This window comes from Tenebrio molitor, chromosome 9, assembly GCF_963966145.1.
Source record: "Tenebrio molitor chromosome 9, icTenMoli1.1, whole genome shotgun sequence".
In the NCBI taxonomy this organism is placed as follows: Eukaryota; Metazoa; Arthropoda; class Insecta; order Coleoptera; family Tenebrionidae; genus Tenebrio; species Tenebrio molitor.
The window spans coordinates 1,424,323-1,441,694 of record NC_091054.1 but is presented as its reverse complement, the minus strand read 5'-3'; the positions used below and the strand labels follow the sequence as shown (position 1 = coordinate 1,441,694).

The following is a 17,372-nucleotide window of genomic DNA, read 5'->3' as shown; positions in this document are numbered from 1 at the left end:
TCACAGCGCAATCATAGCCATAATAATAACACTAAAACTAATAATCGTTGCGAAAACAGACCTTCTACTCCTTGTATTTCGCATTCGAGGACAGATCCACGGACGGCACCTTGAAGTGCACTATTTTTTTAAACAATTTACTGTTTTCTCAATTTGGTTGTAGGTCGTAAAATTTGACGGTATAAAATCTTACGACTTACAACGAAATCGAGAAAACAATACTTGTAGTCGGCGTTGTTGATCCGGACGTGAAATTTTGCGGCTAAATCGCCCCCGACGTCACGGAAATCCAACCGAAGGAGGAGAGAACTCGCCAAATTTGATTTTTGAGCGAAAACGTTAAACTCCCGAGACAGAAATGAAGACGGGACGGACACGTGGCCGCATTATAAAACACCAAACTCCCCCGAGTGAATGAACACAGACCGGGTCCGACATGTCCAGTGTCATATTACAGTCACTTACATTGGCCGATGTCTTGTGATGTTTTATATATTTTTTCCCGTATTGTGGACCACCCTCGACCCCGTGCTGGGCACGAGAGGGGCGCCAATTGTTCGGCGTGAGCGTATTTGCGGATTATTTTAAACAGAAGCGGGGTTTGGACACTCCATGATTCATCTTCCGGGTTTTTGGGAAGAATTTATTCAAACGTGTCTTTTTCTGTGCATACTAATGGTAATCGGTGCGTAGTGGACTGAAATCCCTCCCACTAGCGGAGCGCTCTTGTTTGTTGCATGTCATATTCTTGTCTTACTCTCTCGTTTCCTTTTTTGCGCATTTCATGTGCCAAGCTCTAAAGGAGCTTTAAAACGCTATAAAATTAGCTACTTTTTGGCACTCGATGTAAAAAGCTCATTACGGTCCGCTATTAATGATTTGGTGTCTGCTTGCTATAAAAAAGTACTAAACATTTTTATGAATTCTTGTGGTCATAAAAATTAACAAATGTTAATCAGCAATTAAGCACAAAAAAATGTGTTCCCTGAGTGGTTAAAAAATGCGAAAATATGCTTCAGATACGTGAGCCCTTTTGTGTGAGCATATCCGGATGGCAAGGTCGGCGGAGGAGCCCCGTTTCGAGAGGGCACTTCCTGTGGGAGCAGGTACGGGGGTACTCGACAAACACTCGCCCCCACAACACACACACACACACACAGGTCTACGTGTACACGGTTTACAAAGCGAACGAGGTCCTCGGAACCTGGCGAGTGTAATTGTGTCCGTAGAGGCTCATTAGCGAGCTCTAATTGCCGTCGGAATCTAATACACGCCTCGCAGAGGGACTTCCTGCCGGCCCGGGGCCGTTCTCTTGTCTGTTGGCAGAGCTACGTGTCAAATTAAGCCCCCGAGAACCATCTTGGTGGAGTCCTCTCCTCCATAATCCGGTGAAAAGCTGCGGAACGTCGCAGACGCAGGATGAATTATTCGGTCATGCGGAACCGACGACAGCGTTTTAATCAAGTTAAATAATAAAACGAACGTTAATCTGACCACTTAACTTTTAAAGCGCGCTCCCGGAACTAATACACTTTTAACATAAATTTACTTTGGGAGGCTTTTCCGCGAGATCAAATTCGTTTTAATCACACATTTTCCTGAGTGATTTCATAAAACAGCGCAAAGTGCTGTCTCTTACGACGTTTTATCATATTAAAATAAATAATCCGCTCATTTGACGTGAGCTTTTAGCCCAAACGGGGGCGGCCCACTCCCGCTTCTTAATTTTATTAAGGGAGTTCCACACGTACCGCCGCCAGACACAACAATAGCTTCGCCGCTTCGATTTCTCCATCGGAATTTACAAACTTCACAGATACAACACATCTCCATGTTGAAAACAAATTACAAACATTTTGACATTTTCTGATCAGTTCAAACTGTCACTCAATTTATTTAAGTCTTTAGTCTTTAGAAAGTATTTAAAAAAATTCAAAAACTCGCAAAACATTACACTTTGCTCACTAGTGAGAAAATATTTTTTCCTCACTAGTGAGAAAATATTTTTTCCTCACTAGTGATTCAATTGCCATCTTTGCTCACTATTTTCAGTGATCATGGACATTTTACATGTGAAGATGGATTTGTTAATGGCCACAAACCTATTATACTTGCATCCAATATTAGCACTATTCATATAAAACATGCATGTTTATTAGACTGGCATTTGTTGGGGGGATGGGATTAACCCACCCCTCCGATGTTCGCGCTCGCGGCAAAGGGGTTGGATACATGGTCGTAACATTGTGTTGGTACAAAGAGCAACATCTGTTGCGGTTTGCCGAATAAACTAACTGTAATTATGGCTTGCGTAATCGCTCCGGCGTCGAGGGGCGCCTTGTGGTCCTCCCGGAGTGGTGAACAAAAAAAAATCGTACCTGGACTCTCGCCTCCGTCAGGTTGATCTTCATCGCGAGATCCTCCCTGGTGAAGACGTCCGGATAGTGTGTCTGCGCGAAGGCGCTCTCCAACTCCTCGAGCTGTTGGAGTGTGAAGGTGGTCCTGTTACGGCGCTGCTTCCTCCTGACGAAGGTGTCGTCGTGGATGGCCGGGTGGTAGGAGTAGCTCGTGTCTGGAAGCGATCGGGGTTTTATTTTTTCGGATGTGTCATTTCTTGCGGAGCGAGAAACGTCCGAGATTATTACATAAGGCAAAAAGTGACCGCAGGTCAAAGTTGGAAAGTTCCAAAGTAGATTTTTCGCCGAAACAAGATAACTCCATGTAACACAAACTCTATTAAGATTATTGGGTTTGGAAGAAGCTTACCAGACGGCAAATATTACCGAATACGTCGAGGCGTTAAGTTGCTGCTTGAGATGTAGCGAGCGGGACAGGGAGAAATTGAAAATTTCACCAGACTCGGTGAAACTTTTTTAATGATTTTCGGCCGTGTTTAACAGATTTTCCCAACACTGAATTGCTGCTCATCAAGAGTTTTAAAGCAGAGACGAGTTCATTTTATATTGTCAAGTTTTAATCCTATTCCAGACATTTCATTCAATGAAACTGTTACTGACAGCAGATCAGAATGCTTTAATAGCTCAAATTTTCATTCACTAACTTGCGCAAATTTCATTAATCATCAAAAAAACTTGAACACGTTCCATTTTGTTATTTTTTTTTACAATAACGTTAGAAAAAATGAAATCCTGTCTAACTGTAAGTGACACATTTTTAAACAGAAATATTTTATTTATACAGGGTGACCCAGAATGGATCTGCAAAATTTTCACCACAAGGTACTGGTTTTATGAAGAACTCGGAAAAAATATTTAAAAAATTATATGTCAAAAAATAAAATGACATTTAATTTTTGAGTTTTTTTTTAATTCCTTTTAGTCTTCTACGTTGTCCCACAACCTCGTAGGTAAAATTTCGGCACATTTGAAAAAATACATACACCCCTGTATATCATATTTTATAAAACGCCAACTGCGATGGGACAATCATTTACTTTACATATTGTATTGATTTTACAATTTTGCTATTTGTTCGGTAGAGTTGGCAACACTCCAATAATCCAGATATCCGAACTTATGTTGGTAATAGTGTAATACCTACTGTTCATTCTAAATGGTTTGGGATTTTTAACTCTGCAATTTAAAAGGATGGGGCTGATCTGTGAGCTTTGAATTTTTTTATTTTTCGATTTCATCATTTATAACATCATATTCTTTCTAACCTCAATTAGTATCATTCTTAAGTGAAACATTAATGATTTATAATAAAACTAATTAATTAATAAAAAACGTACTTAATAATTTTTTTGTAAAACAATTAAATACTGCAGCTATTATTAATTATAATTTCTGACTTCCTGTTAAGAAGTGTCCTTTTATAGATTATGACGTTATGTAATGCTATTAATATTATTAAGTTTAACGATATACGAGATGGCAATAAGCCATCTAATCAATAATTCCCAGAATTATTGATTTAAATCAACTAAATTATTTCACCGAAAATTCGCCGACAAATTAAATGCCGTTTTGATTGAATTAACCCTTAATGCAGATAAATTGATTGAAACTTTCCGTTCCATTGACTACGGTTACACCAATTAAATTAATTTCCAATTTTATCAAATTAATTCGGCAGTTGATTAGCATCACGTGGAGGCATAAACCAATCCAAAAATGCACAGGATGTTTTAAACTAAAACAATTTGTAAATGGTAAATTACACTTTACGTAATCACTTTCAATTACGTTTTTGTACAAAAATGGAATAATAGTTATTTACGCAACAAGTGAGTAAAGTAATACTTTTTTTTACGAGACGGAAAATTTGCCGCACGAGCGTAGCGAGTGACTAATTAAGAATGAAAAAATTTATAATTGCGTTAAAAAATGACACGCTATAACACTTTTTTGACCGATTCAAAAATCACGTATTTTATGAACGCAAACGAATGAAAAAACTTCCACTTTTCTTGACGGACGTTAAAAAAAGTACATTTGGAACCAGTTTCATAAATTTCTTGAAGATACTCTCATTCATATAATTTTTGAAGGTCATTTTCGTCGTAAAATAATCGTGTAAAATAGTCCACGTGCGCGTAAAATATGCGGTTTTTACTTTACGAATACTTTTCTATAAAAATATTTTTTTAATAACTAAAGCTAAAATTTTGATTAGTTTCGCTTGATGCTTTTGCTTTTAAGAAGAAATTTCTTGTGAATCTTGTAAACAAGAGTTATTCGTCGGTTTTTATTATTATTTTAGCTTCAAAGGAAAAATAATTTTTTCTAGTAGATTGTTTGTTGTAAATCTGTTTGGTATCAATCCGCGAAACTTATCCTCGCCGAGCTGCGGCTTAAAAACCCCCGAGAGTAAAAAAAAATATAATTTTAATTGAAATTTAAAAATGGAGAGAGCTTTTAAAGCGGATTATGGTCCAACTAAAAAAGTAAACAGAACGGGAGAGGAAAAAAGTATTAACTTCACAATAAAAAGCAATTTTATAGCGCGCCAAAACCGATTTTAATATTAAATCAATAAAGCGGTAAATATTTGATGAGCTTGAAATAAGCGATGTTTGCGCGGTTTTAATTCGCGGGGAACAGAGCAGATTATAAGATTAAATATACAATTTCTCTGAATTAAACATGAGATTTTAATTAATATATCCTCGGCATGGCGGTAATGTAATTACGCATAACTGAAATTAAAGTTTAGAGATGCCGGCTGTGGATTTCGTCCGAAAAGTTATCCTATGATGATGAAAGAAGACTCGGATAATTACATTTAGGCATTTGAATTTTTTAAAGCTCCACCAGAAGCGCTCCGCACCGAGAGGGATTCCGATTTTTTTTAAATTCTTGCCAGGATAAACACGCGGGGGCGGCACGGCAACGCTCCTCCAAAGTGACATCACTATTTAACATTTTATTAGTAATTTGTAATTACACGTGAACGTTTCCAAAAAAATGTGGAAAATCGTGAAACAAAAAGAAAACAAATCAGAGCAGGCGTTGCAAATTATCGGGCATGTCGTAGCGGAATCCTATGCAAATTAGCACTCTTGATTTGTTTTCTTGTTGTATTACTGCGTCGGCTGCGAATCATTCGCTAATGATTTTTAATTATGCAATACACTCGGAATTAAATTTATCATTTAACTGAACACTGACGCAGTTGCGATTTTTAATAAATTATTCCTGTTGCGGCCGATGCTGGATATTAATAGATTCGTGACACAGAATATGCGCCGAAAAAGTGGAATTAGCGATGAATTATTCACATTAAATATAACCAGAGTTCGAGTGTAAATTCAACTGAAACGTATCACCGTAAAATTTGTCCACTGAAAGTATATAATATTCTATAAGTATTTACATATCAATATTCAATTACATATCAATATTCAATAATTTCAATGATAGGAACGGAACAAAGCTTAAATAGAAACAAATAATAAAAATAAAGCATACATAACTATCATCATCAAATGGTGATCGGAGTTCCCCCAATAAATTAGCACACAGTTAAATAATTGTATATTATACAGGGTGTTATTGAAAGTTGTACAGATATTTTAACCACGAGCTCCTGGATTCATGTAGAACTCGGAAAAAATATTTAAAAAATTCTGTCAAAAAATAAAATGACATTTATTTTTTGAGCTACAGTTTTTTTTAATTGCTTTTAGTCTTCTACGTTGTCCCACAACCTCGTAGGTAAAATTTCGGCACATTTTAAAAATACACCCTGTATATTATATTTTATAAAACGTACACCAATGCGGTTTCCTTGTTTTAAAGCATATTTCCTATAGGTTACTTCGCATTGGCGTACATTTTGTAAAACATGATATACAGGGTGTATTTTTAAAATGTGCCGAAATTTTACCTACGAGTCATACTATTATGTTAAATGCTATTTAGTATCACCAGCTGACCATTTCAAAGTGAATTTGCGAAGAATTAATAAAAAATAACTATAGTCGGCGCGGCGACACAATAAATAATAAATAATAAATTGGCGTATCACGTGAACACTTCGTGAGTACTCCACTGGTTCGCCGCGCCAACTATAGTTCCACTCGGGCTAAACAATAAACTTTTATTCTGTTTGCAAATTCACTAGAGAAATAGTTAGAAAAGTTTTTTACTCTTATATTATTTTCTTGGCAAGCAATGTCAATAATTCTGTCAATTCTACTCACAATAACATTCTTTATTTCCTCTAGGGTACGCTCTATTGTTTGCATAAGTCACATCACAGCATAATATATGAACTTATTTGTTTCAAAAGGGCGGACAATTCTGCAAAGACGCATAAATTAGTAGATATCTAATAAAAAATTCTCGATAATTTTAAATTTTCTAGAGTGACAATTTGTATTTATTTAAAAAAAAGGACATCCAGACCTGATTTATTTATCATTACGAATATTTCTATGAAATAAAATTAATTGCTCTGAATACACTAGTTATATTATCATATCATTATTGATTTTTCCAGGTCAGGGTTTATTCACATTTTGATAAGATTCAAAAAAATGTGGCATGGTATCTAGGCCGGATTTATTAATCCTGACGGATTATTCTATAAAGTAATGACAATTTCATTTACAACATACAGTCGCGGACAGAAAATCGTAGGACAACTCTTATTAAGAAATTTAGCTAAAATTGAATTGAGTAAACCGGACTTACTATGATAAATAAATAAATATTTCAATAATAACCATAGAAACCATAGTAAACCGACGTACATTAGCGCAAAAACATTGTCCTACGTTTTTCTGTTCGCGACTGTACCTATTGTTTTTTAATTATAATTTATTTTGTTACCGCGGCCACCCATCTAAACATCGACCTCACTTGATATTGCTTAACTTCACCGATCGAATGATTCAATATCATCACTTCTTAAAATAAAAAAGGGGGCACGACATCGAGGCCGGATTTTATTTTGTCATTACGCATATTTCTATCAATGGTTCCTTTGAAAGCATCGTTTATAGATATATTTTTTAACGTCCGTCAAAAAAGTGCAAGTTTTTTCATTTGTTTGCGTTCATAAAATATGATTTTTTAATCGGCCAAGAAGCGTTAAAAAAAGTGCCATTGCGGTTCATTTTTGCACGCATTTTGCATTAAAAAAAGTGCCGTGGCGTGTCATTTTTTAACACAATTATAAGATTTTTCATTCATAATTAGTATCTAGTTTTTTTAACCAGAAAATTTTCAAATTTTGAGTGTCGAAAAAATGGTTATCTAAACTTACGAGTATACAACTCGTTAGTAAAGTATCTTATTTTACTCGGCGGATTTGCGCACTCGCTGCGCTCGAGCGGCAAATTTTCCTTCTCGTAAAAAAAACTATTACTTTACTCACTTGTTGCATAACTAACTATTTTTTTTTTAAGCTCACGATTAATTATTCTTACTATTATCATTTCAATTATTTGCATTTCTGCAAATGCCTCCGATGAAAATGTAAAAAATCCGGCGGCCTTTCGACGTCCTCCCGGCATTCGCGGGGATTTCGTCCGTCACAAAAAGGGGATTTGACGTCGGGCGTTTGATTTCGCGGCCATCGATAATGCCAAATGGAATGCGAAATCAGGACGTAATCACCACCGACAGGGATCGGTCCGGAATTCGATGACGAGCGATGACAACAAACGCAATCATTGTAATAAATCGTCGTCGGGCGCTTTCTCTTCGGGTGGTGTCGCACCACGCCGAGGTCACAGTTCACTAATGCGCCCTGTGATGATGCGATTATCCGTTAATCCCGGTCCCGGTCTGTCATTATCGATGCCCATTGTGCCACAATCGACAAGGAAAACTGTCATCAACTCAAAAAAATTTCACGCGAAATTATCTACCGCGAAGGCAATGTGTGTCGCACGACGGAGAACATTTTGTCACCTCTTCAATTGAAGAACGCCTTCGGTTTTAATAACTACGACAGATGATATAATTTGGGCGATTGATGAACGCCATCACTATCACTACACCAGATCGAGAGCATTTTCTGTTTCGTCATTATCTCAACTTCGTTAAATCCTCGAACATTAAATGGTCAATTAGTTTTCTTGTATCTGATAGCGTGATTGGAAAAAATAAAAGAATTGATTTATGTAGGTATTTGGAATGTTTCCATCTTCAACTGGAAGCCTGGCTAAAATTAAAATCTGAAGAATTACAACTGCACTAAAAAACAACTGAATAATTTCATTATTGTCAGGAGTCTGGATTAACATTAAGATGTTGTTCTCTGAATTAGAGGAATATTCTGATCCAAATATTGGTTTATTATTCCCTATGTTTGGATATTCTCAAAGCTGTATAATGATCTTAATTAGAGTAATTTCTAGGATTTTAGGGGCTTCAGACGATTTAATACAAGTGCAAGCTCACTTAGTCCAGCTGGTGAAACATCAAGACAAATACCAAAACCAGTACCGGAAATGCAGCAAGATTCTTTTGTAAAACAATTTGATTTCTTCCATAAATTTGAGTTTTTAGCTTCCAAAACCACATTCATTAAATAAACAACAGAAAAGTACGATGTAGAGAAGAGCAAAAATGAAAATATGTACAGAAATTGAAACCAAGGGGGTGATGCTACTAGTTAGTGAATATACAGGGTGTTTTTGAAAGTTGTGCAGAAATTTTAACCACGAGCTACTGGCTTCATGTAGAACTCGGAAAAAATATTTAAAAAAAATTCTGTCAAAAAATAAAATGACATTTATTTTTTGAGCTACAATTTTTTTTAAACTGCATTTAGTCTTCTACGTTGTTCCACAACCTCGTAGGTAAAATTTCGGCACATTTTAAAAATACACCCTGTATAATGATATACAGGGTGTATTTTTAAAATATGACTTTTATAACGTACACCAATGCGATTTCCTTGTTTTGAAGCATATTTCCTATTGGTTAAATTTTAAATTTGAAAATAGTCGACGTTTTCAGTTTTCATTTACAGATTTCTACTTCGCGCAGATATTTCCAAGGTCACAGCCCATGAGAAAATCCAACACCTCTACTTTATAGTTCTCTTAACAAAACCTCTCATTACTACCCTTTGATTCTAATATGAGTACCAGAAACCAAGTTTCACTGCCATTAACTTTTTACTTGGTTTCTGAGTCGACTTAAATGTGTAAATTAATTAAAATGTAAAAACAAGTGAAAACTGTAATTGTTTTAATTACTCTGAAGAAGATTTAATGGATGATTCAGATTTCGATCCTAATTCTTTCCAAGTAGTGATAATGAAGAACAAGCACTTGACAATGAAAACGAAGGTGGATAATTATGAGTAATATGACTAGATAAAAATTGGGACAAAACAGGTCCCAAAACGTACTCCTGTGGGACTCCCGAAACAACTGGTTACATTGACCCTTTTTGCAAGATGTTTTTGGTCAGTAAGATAATCATAAAACATTTGTTCTCTTGAAAGAAAATTACATATTTCACAAGTAATAAAATTAATTGAGATCTGAGTGACATTATAGGACTTTAAGGCTAGTTAACTGCAACAGTTTTCATAAATTAATGGTGTTTTGTTCGGAAGAAATTCCACACCTAATGATATAGACCGCTGTGACAGATTATTATTATCGTTAAAGACTCTTCTTTATCATTATTATTATTATCGTCGGAACAGAATGCAGCAGCATCAGGCAAGTCGTGCAGTCTCGGGAGAATCGAGACCCCTAATAACGAATTTCGGCACCGCATGTCGCATTAAGGGTGGATTTAGTTATCGCATTAGTTTTGACCTCGTAAAGGAAGTATTTTTGACAACCTGTGATTATGCGCTAATCTCGTCTGGATTAAGTAGCGCGGGACGTGTACTCACAGGGGTGGGTCGGGGTGAACGGGTACTCCAGGGTCGGCAGTCTGGGCTGGGGCGCTCCCGGGTGTAAGGCGGGCGGGCAGTGATAGCAGAACATGCCTCTGCCTCCCCCACCCGCAATCTGAAACACAAAAAAGAAATGACAGGTCTGATAAAAAGCACAGATAAGAGACCGGCGCCATCAGAACCAATCAAATCGTGAAGCAATCGAATATCGGAGAGCGACAGTTCCGGTCCTTCGAGCCGGATCGAGAAAAATTAGCAATTCCCATTAGGTAAATGGATCGGATTGTAGAGAAATGCGATTTCGCATCCTGCATTCGCATCTACATTTCCAATATTAGTTCTGTACGGCAAACCCAATTAAAGGGGGTCTAATTCGCCCAAGTATCGATATTACGTCTGTTCGCTGTAACAGAGCACGAGGAGCAGGAGGCGCCGTCCCGAGACCAACTACGATGTATAATTACAACTATGACGACTGTCTCGCTCATGATGTCACGTATCTAGTTAATATAGTTAACTTAATCAGAATTAATTCGCTGTTAATTTAACCGATGCGACCGACAGCGTAGGCTTTATCTAATTTAAAAACACGGCCGGGCTCTGTTTTTGGTGTCGATACAGAACTTGTAATCGCTTGTAATTTCGCGATTTCCAACGATTTTCAATTGGATCAAGATCCAATACTTTTTGTGGCTATTTCACATTTCGCCAATTGGCGACCTCAGCTTCGTCTCGCCAAAAAAGGAAGAAAAAAAAGCGACGAGCGACGAAGGAGCGAGTGATTCATTTGCGCGAGCAAATGTGCCAAACAGCCGAATAGGTCTTCGCGCACCGAATATTTTTTGTCCATGTGCTTGCCAAAGTGTCAATTGAATTAATAGCGATTTATTTTCACTCTTACGAAATTTTCATCATCCAATTTGGAGAAATGGCGTTTTGTAAACCTGATTTTGTTATTATCGAGTCAAATTATTTTCAGAACGCTTAAAAAGGCCAACGCTTTTTGGAAGATTTTGAAGCACTAGTGTGCGAAATCGCCGTTCGCGGTTAACGGTTGCGTCATTTTGAAGGTAGTGAGTTCAAAGTAGTTATTTACGAACCAAGTGGGGGAAGACGATATTCCCGCATGAGTGCATTTTTTAAAGCACGAGCGACGAAGGAGCGAGTGCCTTTAATTAATGCGCGAATGAGCAGAAGATGTCTTCACGCAAGTGGTTAGTACAATATTTTTTGTCGAAAATTAAATTAAAATCTTCTGAAGTTGAAAGAAACAGAAAAGTGTTGAAAAACGATAAAAAATTGGAAATAAAAGTACAAGATAAAAAATGTAATAAACAAAAAGAATAAGAACTGGGTACAGAAACTATAGAAAATACAAGATGGAGAAAAGGAAATAAACAACAAGAAAGATTAAGAATGAAAAAAAGTCTACTATCAAAAGGAAAAATGTAAAAGCAAGTGATAAATATGTTGCAAAAGATCTAATTCTAGCTTTAGATCTACTTCTTCTGGGTGATTCAGTATTGAGAAACAACCTAATGAAAATAAGTTTCTATTGGAAGATGAATGGAGAATGAGAAAGTTGCTCACTCAATTGTCGAACTCAGCTTCGTCTCGGTCTTCAATCTCACGGCTTAGCGCAAAAAAACTCACTTCTACTCTTAATGATATAATCTACTATGTATTAATATCTATAAAATGACGTAAATACAAATCTCAAAACATAATAGAAAGATAAAAAAAATATGACAATTGACCATACAGCCGAAGTTTCTTGAGATTATTCAGCGATTGAATAAAAGCCAATCTTTCATGTCTCGCACAGTCAAATGACCATAAATTTAGTGTCTCACTAGGCCAAGACAACACTACTTTATCCATTACGGTGCTGCGACCTTCCCTCGGCAATCGCGCAGTGCGTGTGTGATCGTGCATCATCCTGTCGCGTCAACGTTTGAACCATCTTTCAGACCTTCGCAATTGCCCCACAAATCTTGGGCTTCCAGCTTAAAGAGCGCTAATTGTCCATCAGGAGTCGGGGATCTCCCCTCGCCGCCCCTCGATAATAATTAACATGCGAATCTAAAATTGATGAGATTATCGTGATGCGTCGGTCGGGATTACCGTCGGTAGTCTCGCATCGGGCCCCGTCAGCCTCGCAGCGCAGCGGTAAGTTGATCACGGGGCCCCCGCTCGTAATTCTATTAGACTGGATATCCCTTACAGAGAGGGCCCCCTCCGTCAGCGAATTAGGCCCTAATCATACGTATGGAATGCAATTTGGACCGTGCTAGTATAGAGGCGGTGTTTGGCTGCGCGGGGCGGCATAATATGCTAATCACGTCTAATTCGGGAACGCACATTACGTACAGCCAATTGATATTAATGACGGAGCCTCCTCGGGAACGACGCCGACACCTGGTGCCCGCACGGCTACGACGACGCCGCCGCCAGATCGCTAACGCGGTAACGTGAATTTATCGGGATTTCTTCATTTGTTAAGTAGATGGCTGTTTTATAATTCATGAGTGGCGGGGGCGGCCCGAGGGGCGCTAATTAATTAGAGGCGAGGCGGAAATTGCCGCGGACGGACGCCGACGAGTTTTCACGGCGGTTATACTCGTATTTTGACAACTATGATTTCCTCTATAGGTGTTGAAAAAGTCAAAAATGGAAAAAAAAACGACGAGCGACGAAGGAGCGAGTGATTCATTTGCGCGAGCAAATGTGCCAAACAGCCGAATACGTCTTCGCGCATCAAATATTTTTTGTCCATGTGCTTGACAAAGTGTCAATTGAATTAATGGCGATTTATTTTCACTCTTACGAAATTTTTATCATCCAATTTGGAGAAATGACGTTTTGTAAACCTGATTTTATTATTGTCGAGTCAAATTATTTTCAGAACGCTCAAAAACGCCAACGCTTTTTGGATGATTTTGAAGCACTAGTGCGCGAAATCGACGTTCCCGGTTAACTGTTGCGGCCGCGAAATGTCATTTTGAAGGTACTACTGTAATTGTTTCCACTTTCGGTGAAATAATGACACGTTACGGCACTCGTTTACCGCTTTTACTTGTTTCCACTATTACCGAATTTTGTTTTCTTTTGTTACAGTGCCAGCAATTATTGCTATGAAAACTGAATGATACATTTAATGCAGATTAACATTCTCCCAGAGTGATTCTTTCACAGTACCGCTATTGTGCTATTGTAAACCCTCCAAGGAGAATCTATTGTCGCAAATTGAACAAAACAAAAACACCGCGTTAGCTCGGTCGGACCTCGAACCCCCGCGATGCTCATCTATCCGTCCAGATAACTGTTTTGCAGCGTTTAGTTTATTAACCCTATTACAACAATTAGGTTTGTGGATATGACATATCGCTAATAAGACACATCCTGCCTGGTGTGAATTAAGTGCAAACTCAATTGCGAAGCGTCACAAAGATTTAAAACGATAATCCGGCACGAAGGACCACCGAAACTCGTCACGGATCAATCAATTCGCTCTAAATCACAATGTTTAATAAAATCAAGCTGGTCAGGCCTTTCGACGATTGTTGTTATTAGAGTCACTAATAGAAATCATGAAAACAATCAACTCTTCATATCGCTTTATTGGACAGATGATGGATCTTGCTACTTAGGCAGTTGGTATAGTCGGCGCCCACATATTCGTCCGGGAACAAAAAAACAAAAAAAAAACCGAAACGAATTCGAAAACATACCGAGAATTCGAGAACATCTGCACTTATTAGGTACAATTTAATAAAATGTAACGCGCTCCTTAATGAGACGAATTAACTCAATTAGCAGTACTTTATACTGGTGCTCATTTTAATTTTGTGTGTGCGTGTGTTTTTTTTTTGTATGTGTGTTAAGTGCCTTAACGATGTGTGATGTGTTGGTGCGCATTCTAAAAGCAGTCTTTCGTCTTGTAATTCGATTATTCGATTGACGAAAATAACATTTAAATTAGTGTGTCAAATACTAATATCATGATGATTTGATAAAGACATATCGCTTCTTATTTATAAATTTAATAAGACCCGTATGGGTTCGCTCGTTATAATCTAGAGGGTTTAATGGAGAGATGCGGCTTCTTGGCGGTTGGATCGATTCATTCCCAGCTTTATTTGAATCTTTTAACAAGAGGGAGATTTTAGCGCGCAGTGTAGATTTCAGGGTGGTTAAAATTTATGCAGAAACTAGGTTTTTAAAACTAGACAATTTGTATAAAAAAACTGTAAACGTACAAGTTGCGTCAGATATCCGGTTTTTTCACAGATTACTGGCGATTCCAGATATCAGTGAGACATCTGGTGTGAACTGTACGAACTAATTATAAGACATACTCAAGCCGGTGGCTTGTGTGTAAAAATGAGTAAAAATAAGATCGATAAAACAAATTGTTGCGTTTTTGGCGAAAAAACGAACCAGAAGCATGCTTGTATTTTAAGGTTATGTTTTAAAATGTTTTATATTTATCACAAAAACCGCAAATTCACAACAAATTATTTTAGAAAACAATACACAGACATAAGTCGGATCGAGCGGGAGTATGATTTGCAAGTTCTCAACGGTCTCAACAGTGGCGCCACCAGCTGTAGCCGAAATCGCAAATTGTCTGCTTCATTTTCACAACCATTCAAATAGAAAATTCCTAATTGTCTTTTTTTTATTTTTCACCCCTTCAGTTAAGTAAACAGGTAGAAATTTGTGATTTTTCATTTGTTTTTATAAACAATAAAAGTTATAACAAAAAACCAGGATGCCTGCTCTTGTAGAGAACAAAAAATTCTACAATTTGCAAAAACGATAATAATTTTGCAATAAATTTTACAGGTTTCAAAGTTTAGTAAAAATGAAATTTTCAATTTTATTTGCAGTGTTCAAAATTAAAAAAAAATCAAAAATGATTAGAAACTATGTCTCTACTTCTAATTGGCATTAAAATGTTCTTTCATTTTTTTTCATTCTATGATTTCCATCTTAATACGTTATAAAAGGACAATATCTATGTATGTCACACTTGTTTTCTTAGAAATAAGAAACTACTAAACATATTTTCATGAGGTTTTCACTGACAGTTAGAGTGTTTCTCTGACAATACTTTTAGCGAATAAATCAATGCACTATTTTACGAGGGGAATGAGTAGTATCGAAAAAGGCGAAGCAAGTTGTAGAGTTTTTGCAGTACGCATTCAAGGCACTTGCTCAGCTGGAGGGTTTTTGTAAGACATTCTACAGCAGAATTCGTCGATCAATTTGGGATAGTAACCGTGATAAGTACACCATTTTTGTAATATGAGATTTACTGCAAAACAGGGGTCCATGAACGGTTCCCGGCGGAACACCGTTCATCAATGCGGACACATATCCTTCCACCTTCACAAACAAAGTACTGCCAGCAAAGTACAAATTTATTAATCTGATTAAGAAGTTTGAGAAGCGAAAATGTTTCACTTTAGCGATGAATAGTTTATCATCAATTTCATCATTTTTTTTAAACAACTTTCTTCTTGAATTGAAAACAATTCAGTCCTGTTTATCTGGTGCAGTTTTTTCACCATGTTTTTTTTTCCTATTCTAACCGTAGGTTTTTCAAAAACAATCTAAATCATCTTTTTAGAATTCTTAAATGAAGATAATAAAATCGCCAAAAGAAAGATTTTTTATTTGGGACAAATAAATGAGAAACATTAAATGGATTGTTATTTTTAAAGTGAAATGAAAATTAAAATTAAACAAAGTATGAAATAAAAAATATAGAGCCTAGTAGAATCCTAGACTAACTTACAAGGCTGGGAAAATCGAGGGAAACGTCAGTAAGTTTACTATTTTAAAAAGAACACTGTGTATTATTATTTTTTCCCTATTGGCCAGTAGAAAATATGTTATAATTACACTTATTACATTTGTTAATATCTTCACAAATAATTTCTACCTGAATTCTGCAAAAAATCAGATATTTTTTGTTATTGCACTTTTATCATCCACTTTAAAAATATTCAAAAAAGAATAGAATAATTTATTTTAGTACAGTTTTTCTTAGAAAAAATCAAAGGATATTGTAAAATCGAAATGTCAAAACAGTAGTTCCAAAATAAATTTCTAACCAATAGCAAAATGCCTTCTCACTTAATACATATTTATTATTAAAGTGTAAAAATATATAGGTGTTCCACATAAAATAATAAAAATGACAAGTGTGACAATAAAAATTTCCAAAATTGAAGAACTGAAAAAAAAGTTCATTTTTTAATTAAAGATAAACATAAATAATTTATAAGTAATTAATTTTGGAAAAAGAAAATTATTTTGGCAATATTACAAAAAAAAAAAATTAGATATTTGCGATACATTTTTTTTATTTTTGAAAAACATTTCATCATTTTAAATATTTTTAAGGATTAAATAATAATAATGATAATTTAAACTTTTCGAAACTTTTCCCCCGGGATAGGTACCACATCGATGTAATAATAAACTGTGTAAAATAATGATTACCTTGTGACTGTCGCCGAAAATCGTGATGCTGGATTAGGGGGCTCGGCCCCCTCGCCTTAGCCGCGAAAACTTCCCTTAACCGTCATAAACAACCCCAACACCGACCACTCTCATTCGTCCATCCGCGCCATGACAATCCCGTACATCTTCCTTTGGAAATAATCAATTTGTCCCTTTTTTAAATGAGAGCCCAACGACCAGGAGCGTTACCGGAGCGCCGTCAAGCTTTTATCTGCACAACAATCGGACCAGGACAAATGACAGATCAACACGAGATACTGACGTTGCTAGGGGAGGTCCAGATGCTGGAAGCGAGCGCGAGCCTGCGCAGGAATCCGGAGGCGGGGCGTCCGTAGAGCAGGAAGAAGCGTCCTGCGAGGCGATACGGACGACGAGGACGGAACCACCGACGGTCCTGCTCCGGTATTCCGGATCCCCGTTAATAGTGGGGATACCGATACAGTTTATGGCTAAACACTAAACACTTTTTTTACGACCAGATTAAAGTGAGAGGGCTTTAATGG

At 36.8% G+C, this 17,372-nt stretch overlaps 1 protein-coding gene across 2 annotated transcripts in view; it reads right to left on the bottom strand.

Annotated features, from left to right (window-relative positions):
- Positions 1-17,122, bottom strand: part of Drgx (Dorsal root ganglia homeobox) — a 41,421-nt gene extending 24,299 nt beyond the window's left edge. For both annotated transcript variants that reach the window (XM_069058766.1, XM_069058767.1), the window contains exons 1-3: positions 16,849-17,122; positions 10,333-10,450; positions 2,379-2,572 (exon numbers count right to left, since the gene is read on the bottom strand). In XM_069058766.1, coding sequence (XP_068914867.1) covers positions 2,379-2,572; positions 10,333-10,426 — 288 coding nt within the window. In that variant the 5' untranslated portion in view covers positions 10,427-10,450; positions 16,849-17,122. The remainder of the gene's footprint in view (positions 1-2,378; positions 2,573-10,332; positions 10,451-16,848) is intronic.
- Positions 17,123-17,372: the final 250 nt, after the last annotated feature.